This window comes from Schistocerca piceifrons, chromosome 5 (genome assembly GCF_021461385.2).
Source record: "Schistocerca piceifrons isolate TAMUIC-IGC-003096 chromosome 5, iqSchPice1.1, whole genome shotgun sequence".
Lineage (NCBI taxonomy): Eukaryota > Metazoa > Arthropoda > Insecta > Orthoptera > Acrididae > Schistocerca > Schistocerca piceifrons.
Window position 1 is genome coordinate 479,897,494 of NC_060142.1, and position 22,589 is coordinate 479,920,082.

Sequence of the window (22,589 nt, forward strand, 5' to 3'; positions counted from 1 at the left end):
TTCAGAATTTTCTGTATTTTAGTTCCCAACATATGATGAATTTGTGACTATAGAGTTTATTGTCTATTTTAATAGCTTTTGCACTAGATACCACATAAGACTATATTATATGCTGATGACATGACATTAATAACCACAGGCAAGAATTTACAAAGTGTATTAGCTAACAGAGAAATGATGCAAATGACTGATCACTGGTGTCAGGCCAATCAGCTGTGCATAAACCAAACAAAAATAGAAGAAATAATTTTTAATCTAAAGGGAACCAACAATTAAAATTAAACAGTAAAATTACTTGGACTGTTCATAGACCAAAAAGGCTCTTGGGAAGAACACACAAATTACGTGTGCAGCAAACTTTCTTTTACTGTATAAATTAAGGGGAAGTGTGAGAAAACCGTTGTTGCTCCACTCATATTTTGTTTACTTCCATTCCCATCAGCAGTATAGAATATTGGTCTGGGACAGTTCCCCAGGAGCTAAACATATTTTCAGAGAACGGAAGAAAACAATCTGATGTTTAGAAGGCTTACCACAGAGTGTCCTACAGAAACAATTTTAAATGTCTTCGTATAATGACAGCACCTAGCATTAACATACACTACGGAAAATCTGGAAAAATTGTGATGTGCGTGTACACAATACCAGAGATAGTCACTTGATGGATTTGTCTCCCTAAAGACTGGCTATAGCCTATAATAACTATAAATACATGAGCATAAAATATTTCAATAAGTTACCATACTCAGCTCATACAGTACCACTAAATAAATATAAGAATGAATTTTAAACTTGCCTAAAGCACATTGAATTATATTCAACCAACAAATTCCTAGAAACTAATCATCATAACATATGTTTCTCCAAGGTGATAAAGAAATATCTTTTAATTATAAAACAAGCTGCAGTAGTTTTTTCTGAATATGTAATTTATTATTTTATAAAGCTTGATCCACTGTAAACTTTAATGAAGCCAACTGTATGAAAAATACTGAAACATGAACAAAATATTCTGTTCTGTGTATTTACAGGCCCAAAAAAATTATCAGTTCTGATCCTGGGTCACTTCAGCAAATTAAATCCCTATTTTCGTAAAATCATCATTTTAGGAAAAGCTGAGTCGCGATAAGCACAATAAAAAGATTCACACAAAGCTTTCGGCCATTAAGGCCTTTGTCAGCAGTAGACACAAACAAACGAACAAACTAACTAACTAACTCCAACTAACTAACTAACAAAATTTGCACACGTCTGCAGTCTCAGAGAGCTGAGACCACACTGCGAACAGCAGCACCAGCGCATGATGGAAGTGCCGACTGTGTGGAGATAAGGAGGAGGCTGGGGCGGGGAGGGATAGTATGGTGGGAGTGGCGGACAGCAAAGTGTTGCAGTTTACATGGAGGGCAGGAGAGAAGGTGCGGAGAAGGGAGGGGTAAGTAGCGGAAAGGAGAGAAATAAAAGAAATTAAAAGACTGGGTGTGGTGGTGAAATGACAGCTGTGTAGTGCTGGAATGGGAACAGGGAGAGGGCTGGATGGGTGAGGACAGTGACTAACGAAGGTTGAGGCCAGGAGGGTTACGGGAATGTAGGATGTATTGCAGGGAAAGTTCTCACCTGCACAATTCAGAAAAGTTGGTGTTGGTGGGACGGATCCATATGGCACAGGCTGTTAAGCAGTCATTGAGATGAGGGATATCGTGTTTGGCATTTTCAGCAACAGGGTGGTCCACTTGTTTCTTGGCCACAGTTTGGCGGTGGCCGTTCATGCAGACAAACAGCTTGTTGGTTGTCATGCCTACATAGAATGCAGCACAGAGGTTGCACCTTAGCTTGTAGATCACATGACTGGTTTCACAGGTAGCCCTCCCTTTGATGAGATAGGTGATGTTTGTGACTGGACTGGAGTAGGTAGTGGTGGGAGGATGTATGGGACGGGTCTTGCATCTAGGCCTATTACGGGGGAATGAGCCATGAGGTAAGGGGTCAGGAGCTGGGATTGTGTAAGGATGGACAAGTATATTGTGTAGGTTCGGTGGACGGTGGAAAACCAGGGTAGGAGGGGTGGGAAGGATAGTGGGCAGGACATTTCTCATTTCAGGACACGACGAGAGGTAATCGAAACCCTGGCGGAGAATGTAATTCAGTTTCTCCAGTCCCGGATGGTACTGAGTTACGAGGGGAATGCTCCTCTGTGGCCGGACTGTGGGACGTTGGGAGGTAGTGGGAGACTGGAAAGACAAGGCACGGGAGATTTGTTTTTGTACAAGATGGGAGGATAATTACGGTCAGTGAAGGGTTCAGTGAGACCCTCAGTATATCTTGAAAGGGTCACTGCAGATGCGACGACCACGAGTAGCTAGGCTGTACAGAAGGGACTTCTTAGTATGGAATGGGTGGCAGCTGTCGAAGTGGAGGTATTGCTGGTGGCTAGTAGGTTTGATATGGACGGAGGTACTGATATAGCCATCTCCCAGGTGAAGGTCAGCATCTAGGTAGGTGGCTTGTTGGGTTGAGTAGGACCAGGTGAAGCAAATGGGGGAGAAGTTGTTGAGGTTGTGGGGGAATGTGAATAAGGTGCCCTCACCTTCAATCCAGATAGCAAAGATGTCATCAATGAATCTTAACCAGATAAGGGGTTTAGGATTGAGTTTTTAGGAAGGATTCCTCTAGATGGCCCATGAATAGGTTAGCAAAGGATGGTGCCATGCAGGTGCCCATAGCCGTACGCCATATTTGTTAGAATTTGATATTCACTGAAGAGGGATACCAACATATTTTGTAAATATTATCATAGTGCTGCAGAAAACTGTCAGTTTTACAGCAAAATAAAAACGAAGAGCATGCATGTATTTTGAACAATGTAACACCTGAGGAGGAAGTGCATGTTATTAATTAAGCCCCTGAAGTACATCTTGAGTATAAGTAATATATAACTAGAAAGTGGTGGTGGCAAGAGGTTACATTATGTTATAGCGAGCAATCCTGATAGCTCACACTATGGGTTTCCAACAGAACAGATTCACTCAGAGAGAAAAGAAACTTAAGTTTCTGTACAGAGTGCCATGCAATACATGGGCAGGTCTTTACAATCTAAGAATTATTGATAAAGAGCTCCAGTGGTAAGAAACAGTAGTCTACATTATTATTTACCTTTGCTTTCTATGTACTTTATGCTTGTTTCAACAGGAATTTCTCTTGTCCTGTCTTTTGAAGCATGCTTCTGTTCTGTAACTATGTCATTTGTTATTTCTTCAGCACTTTCTCCGGAAGAAAGTTTCTGCCTAAAGGCTCCCTAGAACACAAGAATGACATTACAGAGGTGTTTTACAAATTTAACAGCATATTGCCTTAAAACTTTCAATAGGTCAAGTGAAGCTCACAGCACCAACCATCTTTGACCTGTGACGTAATTGTTTTATGTGACATGGTGTATTCAAAGTGGTTCCAAGTTTGTACAGGATGCAATGTCACTAAGTGCGGGATGTTTATGTTTTTAAATTATTTGAGTGATTCACTGGGCTGCATCAATACCGTTTGTAAGAATAATGGAAGCGTTATGGAAATTTGTGAATTATTTAGATGAGGCAGTTTTGGGAACAGAATTAGTTTTTGGGTTTCAAACTATTAGTGCAGTATGTTGTTTACCATTGAATATTTATATTTTACGTTTCTTTTTTGGTATTTATGGATATGGCAACATGGTTCATGAATAGGTCGCAGCAAGCCACAATGAGAGATGATGCGTTGACCACAACTAAATTCTTACAGCTGTTCTGGCATTCTATCCGGAGGAATTGGTTCGAGAATTTTATGTTGGCCATTCGACAGACTGTGTTGACTACATTATATTTGCTATTGCTTGTCAATAGGTCAGTATGTTGGATTGTGATTGGTAGGTATGGCAGAATTTGTTTTACTAATACTGACAAGGTTAGGTTTTCAATATTATGTAGGTCCACACAAGCGAGTTTTAGTGTCTTCATACTGTGGACCTCGTTTTAGTTCCAAAGGTCAAGTGAAATGATTTCAACACCAGATTTGTCAAGCTGTGTGTGGTTTTGCAGTAGTGAGGATTTTGGTTGAGGTACAAAAGCAATAGAAATTTCCAGTACCAGTTTTTGAAGCTATATATATGGGTTCATGCTATCATGAACTTACTTTATGAGTTGTGTAGGCCAAGTGAAATTTCAAATACCAGTTTTTCCCCCTTGATTTTTGCTTAAGTTATGTCTTCATTTATATTTATTTAAAACATCGAAAGTAAACAGTGCTGCACAGACATGTGGCAAACCAAAGGGTAAATTGAAAGACAAAGAAACCAACTGGTGCAATGATAGAGTAAAAGACGCAGTTTAAAAAATGTAATATGGCAAAGAAAAACATGGAGTTTGAAAAAAGAAATCAGAAGCAGGGGCTGGTGCCAAAAGGTGAACACAAGGTGACAACACTGGAGACGGAATACTGGCAAAAGAAACTCTAAGCAAAGACGATTGTGAAAGAAGGAAAGGAGAAGAGTTGGGAAATATTCACCCAGAAACTAGAGCAGGATAGCAAAGGGAACCAAAAACGGCTATATGGGTTATTGAAAAGTAAAAGATATGATAGAGAAGACATAAAAGCGATTGAAACAGAGGATGGAGATATTATCAGGGACATGGAAGGTGTCAGAGAAGTGTTGTTGTTGTGGTCTTCAGTCCTGAGACTGGTTTGATGCAGCTCTCCATGCTACTCTATCCTGTGCAAGCTTCTTCATCTCCCAGTACCTACTGCAACCTACATCCTTCTGAATCTGCTTAGTGTATTCATCTCTTGGTCTCCCTCTACGATTTTTACCCTCCACGCTGCCCTCCAATGCTAAATTTGTGATCCCTTGATGCCTCAAAACATGTCCTACCAACCGATCCCTTCTTCTAGTCAAGTTGTGCCACAAACTTCTCTTCTCCCCAATCCTATTCAATACCTCCTCATTAGTTACGTGATCTACCCACCTTATCTTCAGCATTCTTCTGTAGCACCACATTTCGAAAGCTTCTATTCTCTTCTTGTCCAAACTGGTTATCGTCCATGTTTCACTTCCATACATGGCTACACTCCATACAAATACTTTCAGAAACGACTTCCTGACACTTAAATCTATACTCGATGTTAACAAATTTCTCTTCTTCAGAAACGATTTCCTTGCCATTGCCAGTCTACATTTTATATCCTCTCTGCTTCGACCATCATCCGTTATTTTACTCCCCAAATAGCAAAACTCCTTTACTACTTTAAGTGTCTCATTTCCTAATCTAATCCCCTCAGCATCACCCGATTTAATTTGACTACATTCCATTATCCTCGTTTTGCTTTTGTTGATGTTCATATTATATCCTCCTTTCAAGACACTGTCCATTCTGTTCAACTGCTCTTCCAAGTCCTTTGCTGTCTCTGACAGAATTACAATGTCATCGGCGAACCTCAAAGTTTTTACTTCTTCTCCATGAATTTTAATACCTACTCCGAATTTTTCTTTTGTTTCCTTTACTGCTTGCTCAATATACAGATTGAATAACATCGGGGAGAGGCTACAACCCTGTCTCACTCCTTTCCCAACCACTGCTTCCCCTTCATGCCCCTCAACTCTTATAACTGCCATCTGGTTTCTGTACAAATTGTAAATAGCCTTTCGCTCCCTGTATTTTACCCCTGCCACCTTCAGAATTTGAAAGAGAGTATTCCAGTTAACGTTGTCAAAAGCTTTCTCCAAGTCTACAAATGCTAGAAACGTAGGTTTGCCTTTTCTTAATCTTTCTTCTAAGATAAGTCGTAAGGTTAGTATTGCCTCACGTGTTCCAACATTTCTAAGGAATCCAAACTGATCTTCCCCAAGGTCCGCTTCTACCAGTTTTTCCATTCGTCTATAAAGAATTCGTGTTAGTATTTTGCAGCTGTGACTTATTAAACTGATAGTTCGGTAATTTTCACATCTGTCAACACCTGCTTTCTTTGGTATTGGAATTATTATATTCTTCTTGAAGTCTGTGGGTATTTCGCCTGTCTCATACATCTTGCTCACCAGATGGTAGAGTTTTGTCAGGACTGGCTCTCCTAAGGCTGTCAGTAGTTCTAATGGAATGTTGTCTACTCCAGGGGCCTTGTTTTGACTGAGGTCTTTCAGTGTTCTGTCAAACTCTTCACGCAGTATCTTATCTCCCATTTCATCTTCATCTACATCCTCTTCCGTTTCCATAATATTGTCCTCAAGTACATCGCCCTTGTATAAACCCTCTATATACTCCTTCCACCTTTCTGCCTTCCCTTCTTTGCTTAGAACTGGGTTGCCATCTGAGCTCTTGATATTCATACAAGTGGTTCTCTTCTCTCCAAAGGTCTCTTTAATTTTCCTGTAGGCAGTATCTATCTTACCCCTAGTGAGACAAGCCTCTACATCCTTACATTTGTCCTCTAGCCATCCCTGCTTAGCCATTTTGCACTTTCTGTCGATCTCATTTTTGAGACGTTTGTATTCCATTTTGCCTGCTTCATTTACTGCATTTTTATATTTTCTCCTTTCATCAATTAAATTCAATATTTCTTCTGTTACCCAAGGATTTCTATTAGCCCCCGTCTTTTTACCTACTTGATCCTCTGCTGCCTTCACTACTTCATCCCTCAGAGCTACCCATTCTTCTTCTACTGTATTTTTCCCCCATTCCTGTCAATTGTTCCCTTATGCTCTCCCTGAAACTCTCTACAACCTCTGGTTCTTTCAGTTTATCCAGGTCCCATCTCCTTAAATTCCCACCTTTTTGCAGTTTCTTCAGTTTCAATCTGCAGTTCATAACCAATAGATTGTGGTCAGAATCCACATCTGCCCCTGGGAATGTCTTACAATTTAAAACCTGGTTTCTAAATCTCTGTCTTACCATTATATAATCTATCTGATACCTATTAGTATCTCCAGGAGTCTTCCAGGTATACAACCTTCTTTTATGATTCTTGAACCAAGTGTTAGCTATGATTAAGTTATGCTCTGTGCAAAATTCTACAAGGCGGCTTCCTCTTTCATTTCTTCCCCCCAATCCATATTCACCTACTATGTTTCCTTCTCTCCCTTTTCCTACTGACAAATTCCAGTCACCCATGACTATTAAATTTTCGTCTCCCTTCACTACCTGAATAATTTCTTTTATCTCGTCATATATTTCATCAATTTCTTCATCATCTGCAGAGCTAGTTGGCATATAAACTTGTACTACTGTAGTACGCATGGGCTTTGTGTCTATCTTGGCCACAATAATGCGTTCACTATGCTGTTTGTAGTAGCTAACCCGCACTCCTATTTTTTATTCATTATTAAACCTACTCCTGCATTACCCCTATTTGATTTTGTATTTATAACCCTGTAATCACCTGACCAAAAGTCTTGTTCCTCCTGCCACCGAACTTCACTAATTCCCACTATATCTAACTTTAACCTATCCATTTCCCTTTTTAAATTTTCTAACCGACCTGCCCGATTAAGGGATCTGACATTCCACGCTCCGATCCGTAGAATGCCAGTTTTCTTTCTCCTGATAACGACGTCCTCTTGAGTAGTCCCCGCCCGGAGATCCGAATGGGAGACTATTTTACCTCCGGAATATTTTACCCAAGAGGACGCCATCATCATTTAATCATACAGTAAAGCTGCATGTCCTCGGGAAAAATTACGGCTGTAGTTTCCCCTTGCTTTCAGCCGTTCGCAGTACCAGCACAGCAAGGCCGTTTTGGTTAATGTTACAAGGCCAGATCAGTCAATCATCCAGACTGTTGCCCCTGCAACTACTGAAAAGGCTGCTGCCCCTCTTCAGGAACCACATGTTTGTCTGGCCTCTCAACAGATACCCCTCCGTTGTGGTTGCACCTACGGTACGGCCATCTGTATCGCTGAGGCACGCAAGCCTCCCCACCAACGGCAAGGTCCATGGTTCATGGGGGGGTCAGAGAAGAGATGATGAATTATTTTGAAATCTTACTGAATGGGGGAGGTGCACAAGAAAGTGACACCGAAGTCATTGAATCAGAGGAGCAGAATCCAGTCTCATGGTTAGAAACTAAGAATTCTCTGAAACAGGTGAAAAGTGGGAAGGCGGCTGGAGTAGATGAGCTGATAGCGGTTATGATAAAAGCCATCGGAATCCATGGAATACAATGGTTACACGGGGTGCTGGGGGTGATTCGGAAAGAAAAAGTGCCGGATGAATGGAAAAAAGGAATTATAATACCATTGTTCAAGAAAGGCAGAAGAAAGAAATGCATCAACTACCGAGGCATCACACTGTTATCACACTGCCTAAAGACAATGGAAAAGGTCATAGAAAAAAAGATGGGGAAAATTCTAAACCACCAATTGGAGGAACAACAGCATGGGTTCAGAAGTAATAGGGGGAACAACAGATTTCATTTTCTCCGTCGGTCAGTTAATGGAGTAGTACTGGGAAAAAGGAAAGGACTTGATAGTAGTATTTGTGGACTTGGGAAAAGCATATGACAGTGTATCAAGGGATAAAATATGGGAAAGCTTGAGAAAACATAATATTCCTGTTTCATTAATTAAAAAAGTCCAGATGCTGTATGATGGTTGTGAGAGCAGTGTACAAGTAGGAGGTAGAAGATCAAAATGGCTTACGACAAAATGTGGTGTTACACAAGGCAGTTCACTCTCCCGTTTACTCTTCATTACACTTGTGGACAGAACCATGAAAGAAATCAATGCTTTTGTTTTTGCTGATGACATCGCCATTTGGGGAGATACGGAAATGGAGGTTCAGAGGAGACTAGATTACTGAAACACATAATTTAAAAAATTCAAGTTAACTGTGAGTAGAAACATGACAGTGGCAATGAAGATTAGGAGGACACCCATACCTTGTAACATCATACGGGAGGGGGAGAAGGTTGAATGTGTGAAAAGCTTCAATTATATGGGTAGCATCATTTCACGCGATGGGAGTTCCAAACGAGAAGTCTTCAACAGAATAAGAAAAGGATCTAGCTTCTTCCACCAAGTATGAAATCTAATCTGGTACAAGGAAGTCCCTCAAAGAGCCAAACAGACCATGTATAAAACGTATCTCCTGCCAATCATGATGTATATTCTAGAGGCCTCTGTAATCAATAAGAGAGTCAAATACAAGCATGTGAAATGAAGTTCCTTAGGTCAGCTCTACAAAAAACTAGGGAGAGTCAGGAATGATTGTGTAAGGAGAAACCTGCATGTGACATTGACTACAGAGGAGAGGGTGGGTGCTTTGTGATTGAAGTGGTTTGGTCGTGTGAAGTGAATACACCTGACTCCAACTCGATGTCAGTATTTGGATGGAGGTACCAGGAAGAAAACTAGTTGGATCACCTAGAAAGATATGGACAGACCAAGTTAAGGAAGATCTCAAGAGGAGAGGATGTAGTGGAGAGGGAAAAGCTATACCAGAACAGAAACCAATGGAGGCATATTGTTCACCTAGTTCCTAGCCGGCTCGTTGGAAGGAAATCCCGAAGATGATTGTTATGTCTTCATTATTAGGAGCATTGTATATTTAGTTTGCCCCTGCCCAAAACCCCCTATTCGAAAGAGTGTCCTGTTAACTTCATGTTACTTCTGCAATTAGACACTTTTTGTATTACCGTGTGTTCATGTGTGTAATGTGTGATGGCATGGTTGCCACTGTGTAAGCTTGAAAAAGGTATGTCTGCCATCTCTATGACGTCATGGGTCAAAGGCAATGGGTGGCATCGCAATCTTAGTAAGCTCCTTTCAATGAATGGAAACTGCAACTCATACCACACACACAAAAACAGGCAAATTATTATTGTTGCTCAATCTGTAACACTGAAAGAATGTCTGTAGCACTTCATAACTTTTTCTCAGTGGCAGCGAGTTAAACAAGGCAGTGTGACCATAAAAACTTTGTAAGTATACCATTCACATGAGTATTTAGAGAAGTTGTATCTGCAAATATATCTTTAAAGGCTTGCAAAGCGATTTGAACTGCACACAGATGATTCGAGAACAGTAATACTTTTCGAATTCAGATTGATGGATATGTTATTAAACAGCTAAACTGTAGAAATCACCTAAGTTACAACTTTATGATTCTCTGGGTACCCTTTGACAGACACAACAGCAGACTAACCCATGCAGTTTGGCTGGGGGTGTCTTTCTTCATTAATGCTTTTTTCTTGGTTGGAGTTGTGTGTGTCATGTTTCCATACATATCACAAGCATGTAATACAGAAACAAAGTGTTAACCTTCCTCTTACACAAAGAGAAGATGAGATTGTGCACCTAGAAGTTGATGGAGCTCAGCTCGTCCTTAACTAGGCCACTAGAATACCATGTTTTAATTATATGCAATTCCCTGGATCATATGTTCTGCAATCATTCATAAACCAAATCTATCAACCCTATTTTCAAAAACTATCCTAATGATCCACTTACACACAGCAAGTGCACTGAGTGGGTCAAGAATTACAAAAACATTTCAATTGTTCTCTCAGTGTTGGAGCCACAATGCCATCCATCAAGTCTCTAATTCCCAACAGAGTTGGAGGAACTCCCCATTCTGAAAATAAAATGTTAATCTGTGTGGTATGCATGGAGAGATGAACACTATTGAAATTCCAACTGTTCCCCTTGCCAATCACACTGTAGCAAAAGAAAGTTTCTGGCTGAAAATTTAACTCAAGCAAAATGAATAACTGAAGCCTTCTATACGCTACCACTTCAACAAAATATCAAACTGTCACATTTCAATCTAAATAGGGTCTCAAGCTACTCCACTTCACTATAGCTCACATTTCAAGTTTGTTGACTTTGCCAACTCTGAATCAAATTGTCACCTTTCAACCTAACCTATACCTTGGACCACACTAGATATCAGTGTCATTACATCCTTCATTCCAAACAACAAAACAAACACAAAATATATTGTTAGCGCTACGTACTCCTAACGTTTGTAGATGTATGAGGTACCATAGCACATCATTAAGTACATCATGGAGTGAAGTCGACAATTCATTAAATTCAGGGCGTGTTGCTGATGTAAACATAAGTACGAAACTGACCAAAGTAGTTCTTGTCAGGCATTAGGCAAATATCATCTTGTAACTAACTCACAATTCCAAATAATAAAGAAAGGAAGATTATGTTTAGTATCCCATCGACTGCGTGGTTATTCGAGGCCGAGCCAAGCTCAGATTTGGCAGCTTAGCTAAGAAAACCGCCGAGTTGTTCCAACGCTAGAGGTCGAATGGATAAAAAAAAAAACGTAGCTCTTTGAAACACCTCTGTCACACAACGGCAATTCGTCAAGAAGTAACAAACGCTGGAAAACTGTGAAAATGATCCATTTTGTTTCACGGGAGATATAGAATCTAGTACTCGGCCTCATTCAAACACTATGCACTTCTTTGACATTGGCGGCGATCATTATTGCAACGTAACTTACTAACCGTTAGGAACACGTTCACTAACAAAAACACGACATCTATCAATTACCTGTAAAGATATACCTCTTTTACACAGCTGAAGTGACTCATACACACCACTATAACTCACAACTCTACTCAGAAACATTTTTTGACAAAGAACTTCACCAACAAACTACGGAAACCTTTCGGCGAAAAGAAATATCTACTCTAATTGCAACAAATACGAGCGATGGATCGACGTCACCAGGGTGGGCGATCTATCGATAAATCGCAGCGAGAACAGAAATGAAGTGCTATAAAGGCCCGTCCACACGCAACGATCTGTCACATTCGAAATTTGCTCGCGGCCAAGAAACGCCGGGACTGGCGACAGACATGCACCCGTTTAACTGCTACCCTCCCTATAAACTCGTCCAAGTTCTGGACCGCTTTCCGTCGCCGTACCGGAACTAAACCCTCCCCCTACTATCCTCTTCTCCACGATGATCACCCCTTCCCTGACGCCCTTAGTAAGGCCAATCACTTTGCCTCCTACCTGTCCGATGTGTTTTCCATCCCTGATGATCCCCAGTTCGATTACTCCCTCTTCCCAGATATCCGCGATCGAACTGACACCTCTATCCCTCCCCTCGCTCCTGGTTTCCAGTACTTGGACAACATTCCACACACGGACCTTAATGCCCCCATCACCACACAGGATCTCATCAATACACTCCGCACCAAACGTAACACCGCTCCTGGTCACGATTGTGTCACCTACCGTCACCTTCGTGAAGCTCCTGTCTCTTTTCTCTCCACCCTGGCCAGGCTCTACAATGTAGTCCTGTCCACTGGTTACTACCCCGACCTGTGGAAAACCTCCCGTATCCTCATGTTCCTCAAACCTGGCAAACCGCCGTCCGCCGTCTCCTCCTACCGTCCCATCAGCCTTACCTCGGTCTTCAGCAAGGTCCTGGAATCTATCCTCACCCGCCGCATCCACCAGCATCTCCGCCAGCACCGCCTCCTCCCCGTTACCCAGTGTGGCTTTCGGCCGTCCTTCTCTTCCGACGATCTTCTCCTTCACCTCACTCATCTCCTTTCCGAACAGCTCAATTCCCGTCGCTCCGCAATCTTCCTCTCTCTTGACCTCGAACGCGCATATGACCGCGTATGGCATTCCGGTCTCCTCTTCAAGCTCCAAACCTTCGCCCTTCCCATTAACTACGTTCGTCTGATCGGTTCCTTTCTCTCCCGCCGTCCTTCCTATGTCACCATCCATAACACCGATTCCTACACCTTTTTCCCCTCCGCCGGTGTGCCCCAAGGCTCCGTCCTCTCCCCCCTTCTGTACTTGTTGTACACGGCGGACATGCCGCCGCCGTCACCCCCCGTCCACCTTCTCCAGTTTGCCGATGACACCGCCTTCCTTGCCCTTGCCCCCACCCTGCGACGCTCCCAACACCTTCTCCAATCCCATCTTGACCGGTTCACCGCTTGGTGCAACCAGTGGTTGCTCAAGGTCAATCCTTCCAAAACCCAGGCGATCATTGTAGGCAAAACCACTCCGTCCTTCCGCCTCCTTGATTTCTATCTCACCGTTTATGGCCGTCCCATCGCTCTCACCCCCACCCTTAAGTACCTTGGCGTCACCCTCGACCGTCGCCTCTCCTGGACTCCCCATCTCCAGACAATCCAAGCCAAGGCACGTTCCCGACTCCGTCTCCTCAAGCTCCTTTCCGGCCGAACGTGGGGTCTGGACCCCTCCACCATCCTCCACACCTATAAGTCCCTCATCCGCCCTATCCTCTGTTACGCCCATCCCGCCTGGATCTCCGCCCCCCCTTCCTTTTATAAATCCCTCCAAATCCTTGAACGCCATGCTCTCCGCCTTGCCTATCGCATCCGTCTCCCTTCCCCCACGCGGATCCTGTATGACCTTATCCCCTTCCCCCACCTCCTCCTCTTCCTCGAAAGGATACGAATCCTATACACCTCCCGTAAACTCGATCCTCCTCACCCGCTCGTCTCCCCAATCCTCTCCCACCCCCGCCCGCTGCCACGCCTGTACTCCCACGTCCCACCCGGTCTCCATCTCTCCACCCTCCTTACCCTCTCCCAAGGTGGCTTCAGCCAGCTCCCCCTCCCTGATGATGCCCTCCTCCCCTCCATCTACCCCTCCTACCAACTTTGATCCTCCCACCCTCCTCCTGTGCTTGCTCCTCGGGGCACCCTCCATCCCTTCTCTCCCTTTTCCCTCCCTCCTCCTTTTCTCGTCCCTCGTCCCCCGGGACCCCCCCTCCCCTGTCCCTATCCTCCTGTCCCCGTCTCCTAAGCCATGGCATCCTCTTTTCCTCCCCTCTCCCCCTCCTCATCCCTGTTGCCCTCTTGGCAGGTCCCCGGACTCGCACACGCTCAGTGGACATTCGCGCGCCGGAGATCACCGCCATCAGTGTATCGTGTGTGCCGTCATGTTTAGTGTTCAGTGTTTACCGTCACACTCCATCGTTCACCAGTGCCATCGTCTCCTTCAGTGTTTGTGCGTCGTCTCAACAGTTTGCAGTGTGGCTTATCGTCGAGTGTGAACGGCTCCGTGTTTGTTTCTCTGTGTCTCCTGTTTTATTGCCCACCATTTTGTAACTTTTATGTTTTTCTCCTGTTTTTGCTGATTGTACCTTCTATGGCTGAAGAGCAGCGTAGTATGCTGCTGACAGCCTGCCTGCTGTACAGGCTTTAAAATAACAATAAAGTAAAAAAAAAAAAAAAACAACGATCTGTACACCTCCCGCCGTCTTGAACCCCCTCACCCCCTGGTTGCTCCTCTCCTCTCCCATCCCCGCCCCCCTGCCACGTCTTCACCGTTGTGTCCCCCCTACCCACCATCTCTACACCCTCCATCTCCTTTCCCAAGGTGGCTTCCGTCAACTCCCCCTCCCGGATGATGCCCTCTCTCCCTCCATTTATCCTTCCTATCAACTCTGATCCTCAATCCCCCTCCTTTCCTCTGTCCTTTCCCTGGGCTCCCTCTCCCCCCCCCTTCCGACCTGTTTTCTCCCCACTAAACCTCTCCCTACCTCCCTTCTCCCTCCCAGTCCTTTTGTATTCCCCTCCTCTGCCTACCCCACTCCCTGTCGCGTCTGCCCCCCACCCCTCTTATGGGTCCTCATCCTCCTTCAGCTCCTTTCCCAGCTCCCCCCTTCGCTTTTACTCTCCTTTCCCCCCTTTTTTGTTTTCCCATCTTCTGTCCAGTTTCCCCCCACCTGCTCTCGACTGTGGTGTCACATTTGCCAACTTTTTAGTGCAGTGTTCCAGTGACTATTCAGTGTTGTTTGCCTTTCTCGTGTTGCGAACAGAAACCGTGCTGTCGCTAGGTGTGAATTTTATGTCCTTTGCGAACAGAATCCAGACTGTCGCCGTGTTTTTTTAATTGTCTATTGTTTTCCCTGTCTGCTTCGTATGTATTTTTATTAGCGTCATCATCCCTGTGTTGTTGTTTTACGTTCCACGATTTCTTTTCGCCTTGTTACTCTCTAAGTCTCCGATTTTATCGCCTGTTTTTTATTATTTGTTCTCTTGATCTTTGTCACAAAATCTGTCGGCTGAAGAGCGGCATACTAAGCTGCTGCCAGCCCGCCCCCTTCGGGGGGAATTGAAATTCAATAAACACGCAACGATCTGTCTGCGCAGACATTGGCGCAGATGTCTGTAGTGTACATGCAAAAGATCGCTGCAAATGTGGTGTGTTCACACGACACAAACCCCAATCTACTACTCGCCCGCCATCTGTCGGTGTAGAAAAGAAATATCAGTGGCAAGCGACTACGCTCCCCGTAAACGTCAAAAATTTAATTCATTTATTTTGAAATATAGAAATGGAGGAAGTTCTGTTGTAGACTGTGTTCGCAACTTGTTTTGCAAAAAACATTCAGACCAACCGCAGGAAACAGACAAAGCGGTCAAAATGGTGTAGACAGTGGCTGCTAAAGCGAAAGCAGTTTTCTCGTGTAAATTTACTGCGAGATTTACAGGGCGAACCTTAAGAAGGCCAAGCAGATCAAAATACCATAACGTTGGCTGGTATGCTTGATCTACTCCTACACCAGATCTTCTAGATTTCTGAACTTTGGATAACTCTTTTCGGTAAACAGTTCGCAACGATTTTCTTTATTAGTGTTTCTCTGTTTGCCGAGGCGTCAACTGCCCGCAATTTTTCAATTAGAGCATTGTATGGAGCTGTCTTTTTGTCTCGGTCACTATACTCTTTACTTTTAATCTTCCACAAACATGGGTGGTTTCTATATATTTCAATGAATTCACTAACAAACTCTCGAGAACACTGACGAGTATCAGCCACTTTAATGCCCTGTGCGCACAAATACAAACACTAGACTGAGCAAACAGCTGTTTCGCGCCAGATTTGCGGCGATCTCCTGTCCACACGCTCCAACTTGTCTGCGCAGATGTTGTTTGAACCCACAGATTTGAGAGGTTTCGCTCAAACCTTCAACTCCAACTTCCAGGTTTGCACACACCTCAGGTTGGTGCAAATCTTCTGTCCACACGCAACGATCTGTCTGTGCAGATGTGATGTGCGCAGACATTTGTGCAGACAGATCGTTGCGTGTGGACTGGCCTTAATGACCTCGTTGTCGACAGGACGTTAAACACTAATCTCCTCCTCCTTACGTTTAGGGGGGAGCGCGCAGTTCATGAAGTAAAGCCACCAAGACCGCATTAACCCTTTCGCTGCCAGAAAGACGTGCTCCCTGCATTCCGCGCTGTGCGCAATTTTGTCACTGCACTGCTCGCCTGTGAAGACACATCGTGTTCCGACTGCTTTGACACTCTTATCATTCGATTTCACAAAAACTATTTGGCCCAAAAATTAGATTTTTACACATCTTCTTGACTGATACCTTCCCCCCATAAATGACTTGATTTTGTTTCGATGTTCAACGCAGTTATTATGCAGCATTAAATATAGTAAACCATTGCACGAAATTTTGAAGAGTTTGCAGAGGTAAAAGTCCATAGAGTATACTTCCCGTATGGTCGATTTTAGTTGCCACAATGTTGAGAATGAAATGTGGACTAGATACCTAAATTTCATATAAAATTTACTGTATAACAATATCTCATTTAAGTACCACATAGGTGTCGTATGTAATATTGAGAAATATTCCGTCTTTCGCGACTGTAACAAAAGTTTTATTTACACTGAGCACGTTTGGCTTTATTTTAAAGCACTTCAATCAATCAAATGGGAGTAGACAAAATACATTAAACAAAACTGTGGACTTACAAAAACATTAGGACTTGAATATACCGTCTATCAGTGAAGTGCTCTGAGATATGTCAAATATAATTTTTGTGTGTGGCACACACAAGCATCATTTATTTGCTAAAACACTGTTCAGCCAACACAAACGTTGAATATTGTGTTACTGCAGCACAAAACTACGAAAGGTGACTTGGCAATGGAGGAGACAAAATACTGTCCACTGAAGATGCTTCAAAAGAGAGAAACGCGTCTGGTCTAAATAAGTCGCTTATTACAGTTGCAGAAGAGGAATATATTTCAGTACCATTGGTAAAACTGCGACTGTGGAACAAAAACATGAAAGAGAACATGAGTACCATTGTGTATGTGCCATACCTTTCATTGATTGAAGTGCTTTAAAATAAAGCCAAGCGCGTCCGGTGTAAATAAAACTTTTATTACAGTCGCGAAAGACGGAATATTTCTCAATATTACATACGACACCTATGTCGTACTTAAATTAAATGAGATATTGTTATACAGTAAAGTCTCAGAATTCAAATGCGCCTGTTGGCGCCACCGTTAAAAAGATTTTTGTAAATAGTTGTAGAAATAATTTGTAATATATATATAATGACATGTTCCAGGAGTAAACGAGGTGAACTAAGAAACTGGTATAGGCACGCAAATTCAAATACAGAGAAATATATAAGCAAGCAGAAAACGGCGATGCGGTCGGCAACGCCTATATAAGACAACAAGTGTCTGGTGCAGTTGTTAGATCGGTTACTCTTGCTACAATGGCAAGTTATCAAGATGTAGTTGAGTTTGAACGTGGTGTTAAAATCGACGCATGAGTGATGGGACACAGTATCTCCAAGGTAGCGATGAAGTGCGGATTTTCTCCTACATACATTTCACTAGTGCATCGTGAATATCAGGAATCTGGTAAAACACCAAATCTCGACATCGCTGCAGCTGGAAAAAGATCCTACAAGAATGGGACCAACGACGACTGAAGAGAATCGTTCAACGTGACAGAAGTGCTACATTTCCACAAATTCCTGCAGATTTCAATGCTGGGCCATCAACAAGTGTCAGCAAGCGAACCATTCAACAAAACATAATCGAGATGGGCTTGTCAGCAGGGGACTGTTCAAGCTGGTGGAGGCTGTGTAATAGTGTGGGGCGTGTGCAGCTGGAGTGATCTGGGACCCCTGACACGTCTAGCTACAACTCTGACAGGTGACACGTATGTTAGCATCCTGTCTGATCACCTGCATCCATCCATGTCCATTGTGCATTCCGGCGGACTTGGGCTTTTACGGCAGGACAATGCGACACCCGACAAGTCCAGAATTGCTACATAGTGGCTCCCAGAACACTCTTCCGAGTTTAAACACTTCTGATCTATTCTGATAGCCACCAAACGCCCCAGACATGAACATTATTGAGCATATTTGGGATGTCTTGGAATGTGCTGTTCAGAAGAGACCTCCACCCCCTCGTATTCTTACGGATTTATGGACAGCCCTGCAGGATTCATTGTTTCACTTCACTCCAGCACTACTTCAGACATTTGTCATGTCCATGCCACATTGTGTTGTGGCACTTCTGCATGCTCGCGGGGCCTTACACGATATAAATCAGGTGTACGAGTTTCTTTGTTTCTTCAGCATATAATGCACCATCACTGTATACTGACGTCCGGTGATATGGATCATGCCATTATACGATGGGGGGGTGGGGAGGGGTGGCATTTGTGTAGCTACATTTATAAATAAATATTCGCACCATCGGCAAAGATATTCTAGGGATGTATTACCTCGTAAAGCCACAGATATGCATTCAGTAGAACAGTTCATAAAGGGAGGGAACCTCCATGGTATACATTCACTATAAAGAAACTTCTAAAGAAACAGAGACTACTGCATAATAGGTGTAAAAAAAAAGCATAGGGCTATAGATAGAGAGATGCTGAATGAAATGTGTTTCATTGTCAAGAGAACAATGCGCGATTGTTCAATGACTACTGTAGCAGAATATTGTGAAATGACATTTCACAAAATCCAAAGAAATTCTTGACATATGTAAAAGCTGTCAGTGGCACCAAAGATAGTATCCAGGGGGCGAATGAGACAGAAACTGAAACTGAGGGTAGTAAAGGAAAATCTGAAATGCTGAACTCCTTTCTCCAGATGTTCCTTTACAAAGGAAAACCCAGGGAAATTGCCCCAATTTATTCCTTGCACCACTGAAAAGATGAATGAAACGTGTATTAGTGTCAGTGGTGCAGAGAAACAGCTGAAATAATTAAAATTGAACAAAGCTCCAGGCAACTGTGGAATCCCTCTCAGATTCTATACTACAGTTGAGTTAGCCCCTCTAATAACTATAATCTATCGTAAATCCCTCGAACAAAAAACCGTGCCCAGTTCTTGGAAAATAGCATAGGTCACATCCACCTTCGAGAGGGGTAGGAGAAGTAAACCACAAAACTACCATCCAGCGTCCTTCACATCAAATTGTTGTGGAATCTTAGGACATATTCCGAGCTCAAACAATGAGGTATCTTGAACAGAATGACCTCCTCAGCGTCAACAGCATGGATTTCGAAAATATTGATCATCTGAAACCCAACTCGCACTTTTCTCACATGACATATGGAAATCTGTGGATCAAGGCAAACAGGTAAATGATTTCCAACAAGCATTTGACTTAGTATCACATCTACGCTTTTTGACAAAAGTATGACCATATGTGTATTAAGTGAAATTTGTGACTGGATTGAGGACTTTTGGTAGGGAGGACACAGCATGCTGTCTTGGATGGAGAGTCATTGTCAGATGTAGAAGTAACTTTGCATGTGCTCCAGAGAAGTGAATTGGGTCCCTTGCTGTTCATATTGTATCTTAATGACCTTGCAGTCAATATTAGTAGTAAAATCAGGTATTTTGCAGATGATACAGTTATCTATAATGACATACTATCTGAGAGAAGCTGCGGATCTTGATAAGATTTCAGTGCGATGCTGAGATTGGCAACTTGTTCTAATTATTCAGAAATGTGAAATTGTGCACTTAACAAATCGAATAAATGTAATATCCTATGACTATAATATCAATGAGTCTCTGTTGGAATCGGCCAACTCATACAAATACCTGGGTATAGCAGTCTGTAAGGATATGAAATGGAATAATCACATAGGTTCAGATGTGGGTAAAGCAGGTGGCGGACCTCGGTTTATTGTTAGAATGCTCAGTAAGTGCAATCAGTCTGCTAATGAGATTGCAAAACACTCTTGATACCTATCTAAGAATATTGCTCAAATGTGTTGGACCCATGCCAGACAGGACTGACAGGGGATATTGAATTTGTACAGGAGAGGCAGCACGAATGGTCACAGGTTTGTTTAATCCATGGGAGAGTGTCTCACAGATATTGAAGTAACTGAAATGGCAGACTCTTGAAGACAGAGCTAAACTATGCCGAGAAAGTGTATAAATAAAGTTTCGAGAGCTGGTTTTAATGATTACTCTAGGGATATACCACAACCCCCTATGTATCGCTCGCACAGGAATCGTGAGGATGATAATTACTGCATGCACAGAGGCATCCAAACAATCATTTTTCTCACTCTCCATACGTGAACAGAACAGGAAGAAACCTAAACAACTGGTACAATGGGACATACCCTCTGCCATGCACCTCACGGTGGTGCGCAGAGTACAGATGAAGACGTAGATTATATCTACGCTGACAGAAAATTGAAGAACAAAATTAAAATTAAATTAAATTAAACAAAAATAAAATTATTTTTTGTACCTCATTTGACTTTTTCACCGATTTCGGTGTCTGTCGGTGTTTTGAGCTGGCGCGAGAAAGACGTACGTGATTACACTGTATCAATATTGTGTTAAGTAAAAGTCGCAAGTTTCCGTTCTACTGCTGAGCTATGTCTTACTTTCCTATATGAGACGAAGTCAACGTGAAGAGAGAATAGCCGCCGCATTCATGCCAACATTGTTGTATGACATTGGGAGAAAAGGCAAACTACCAAGCAGCACACTGAACTGAAAGACATTAATACGAATTCAATGTTCCAGAGCTGCCACCACTTTCTTAACACTCACACATCTACGTCTGTGCGTTTCTGGGAAAACAGTTTTTGGTGCATATATATCCAGCCAATATAGAGTCTTGCACAATTTACATACGAATGCAATTTCCTTCCTTTTCTGTGGATCATAGAGTATACACATGTTCTTCTTTTCAAGACGGTCATTTGCTGCATTAACTGATACAGTTTCTGTACTAACACCCAACACTCTCCCAATAGAAGCCCTCATTTCATGTGTAAGGTGGATAGTTCGAATTCTTCTTTCCATTTCAGAAGTAAAAAGCTGCTTAGCGAATTTCTTCATAAATTTCAGCTAGCTTACAAGCTCGTTATCTGTGTACCTCTTGTACAATACTTATGCAATGGAATAACTAATACATATAGTTCTGTAAAATATTGCCTTGGGCCATCAACGAGTTTCCCTTCCTGAACAATAAACACGACACTTTTCATCAAGGCTGTCTGCTCTCCCCTTTAGTTTCAGAATAAAATTTAATAATTTCCAGGTTTTTTTGTTCCAATATTTGTGTCCAGTCCATGGCGCATACTGTTGAGCAGCACGACATCTCTGTTTTTCTTCGGAATGTACGAAAGTGTTTCATATTTTTTGTGAACCCATATTTATTGAAGCTACACCAATTGTTCTGTTAGGTTTTCTTACTATCACAACTGATGAAAGCCCATTTTTCCATCGCTTGGGCATGTTCCACAGAGGATATCAATTGCCACTAGCTACATTTTGATACAAACTTTTGACTGATGTAAGAAGTCGGTTTCTGTGGGAATGAATAGTCTTTATCCTCTGCTGCGAGAGTCCTTCCATTTAAACCCTTGCGTGTGTGAACATAGCCACTCAGAAAATAATGTATTTTGGAGTTAACTAGGCTCTGAATTTTTATTCTGTATCTGCAAAGATTCTAGGGCATGTAGATCCTGCATCTACACTTCCGTCTGAAGGGCACCAGCTTTTCTTGCTTACGAATACTGTAAGCTATCTGGTGATTTTTTACAAATTTTGCAAAAATTTCAGACATAGCTGCTGGGGGTTACACCGCCACACGTTAAGCTCTCTCTTGACACTCATTGAAACAGAGGTCCTAAAGGGGATGTTGAATCTGTTTCAGCTCGTAACACAAGGAAAAATGTCTCTTCGTCCCACAGATTATAGGTGAGGAAGCCAAAGAGTTCTTTTAGTTTAGTCATATCCAATTTCTCATATCTGTGGCAACTGCTATTTTCCACTGTACTTGTTCACATTTAAATTTGAGATGTGTGAATCTTAGTATTTTATATGACACTGTGTTATCAATCAGTAAATTCCAAATTTCTTCTGACCATACGTTATCCTCGAGAGCGCTGCCTGCAAGAAAAAGACCAGGAAGCTGCAAAACAATATTGTACCTCAATGTCCTTGAAAATCGGCTTCGTGAAAGATCCCTTGATCACTTAAACAATTCTTCCTGTGGTAATATTCTTTCTGCGTGGCTGATCCTGCCTAATCTAAGTCTGAAGAAACAGAAAGATCCCATCACGATTGTCCTGACGCATACTCTAGTTCTCTGGCAGAACCTTGATCACTGGCAATTGCACAATTGTCTATTTGTTGAGCTACAAAGTATACCAAAAGTCGGAAACGGGCTAAATATGGCAAAAACGATAAGAATCAGGGATAGGGTGGATTGGATATTAACAAAGGGCATGGGGGAAAACGTTTGGGATAACCTGCAAGAGGTGTCCGCCATCTTGGTATCCGCCATCGTCAGGAAACTGATTATAAAG

At 42.6% G+C, this 22,589-nt stretch overlaps 1 protein-coding gene across 3 annotated transcripts in view; it reads right to left on the reverse strand.

The window, feature by feature from the left end:
* The window catches only part of LOC124797813 (28S ribosomal protein S18b, mitochondrial), a 49,369-nt gene extending 37,697 nt beyond the window's left edge, over positions 1–11,672 (reverse strand). Inside the window, exons 1-2 of one of the 3 annotated variants that reach the window (XM_047260839.1) lie at positions 11,519–11,672; positions 3,151–3,292 (exon numbers count right to left, since the gene is read on the reverse strand). In XM_047260839.1, coding sequence (XP_047116795.1) covers positions 3,151–3,292; positions 11,519–11,596 — 220 coding nt within the window. In that variant the 5' untranslated portion in view covers positions 11,597–11,672. Of the gene's footprint in view, positions 1–3,150; positions 3,293–10,965; positions 11,086–11,518 lie in introns of those variants that run through there. The other 2 variants (XM_047260840.1, XM_047260838.1) reach the window with 2 other exon arrangements.
* Positions 11,673–22,589: the final 10,917 nt, after the last annotated feature.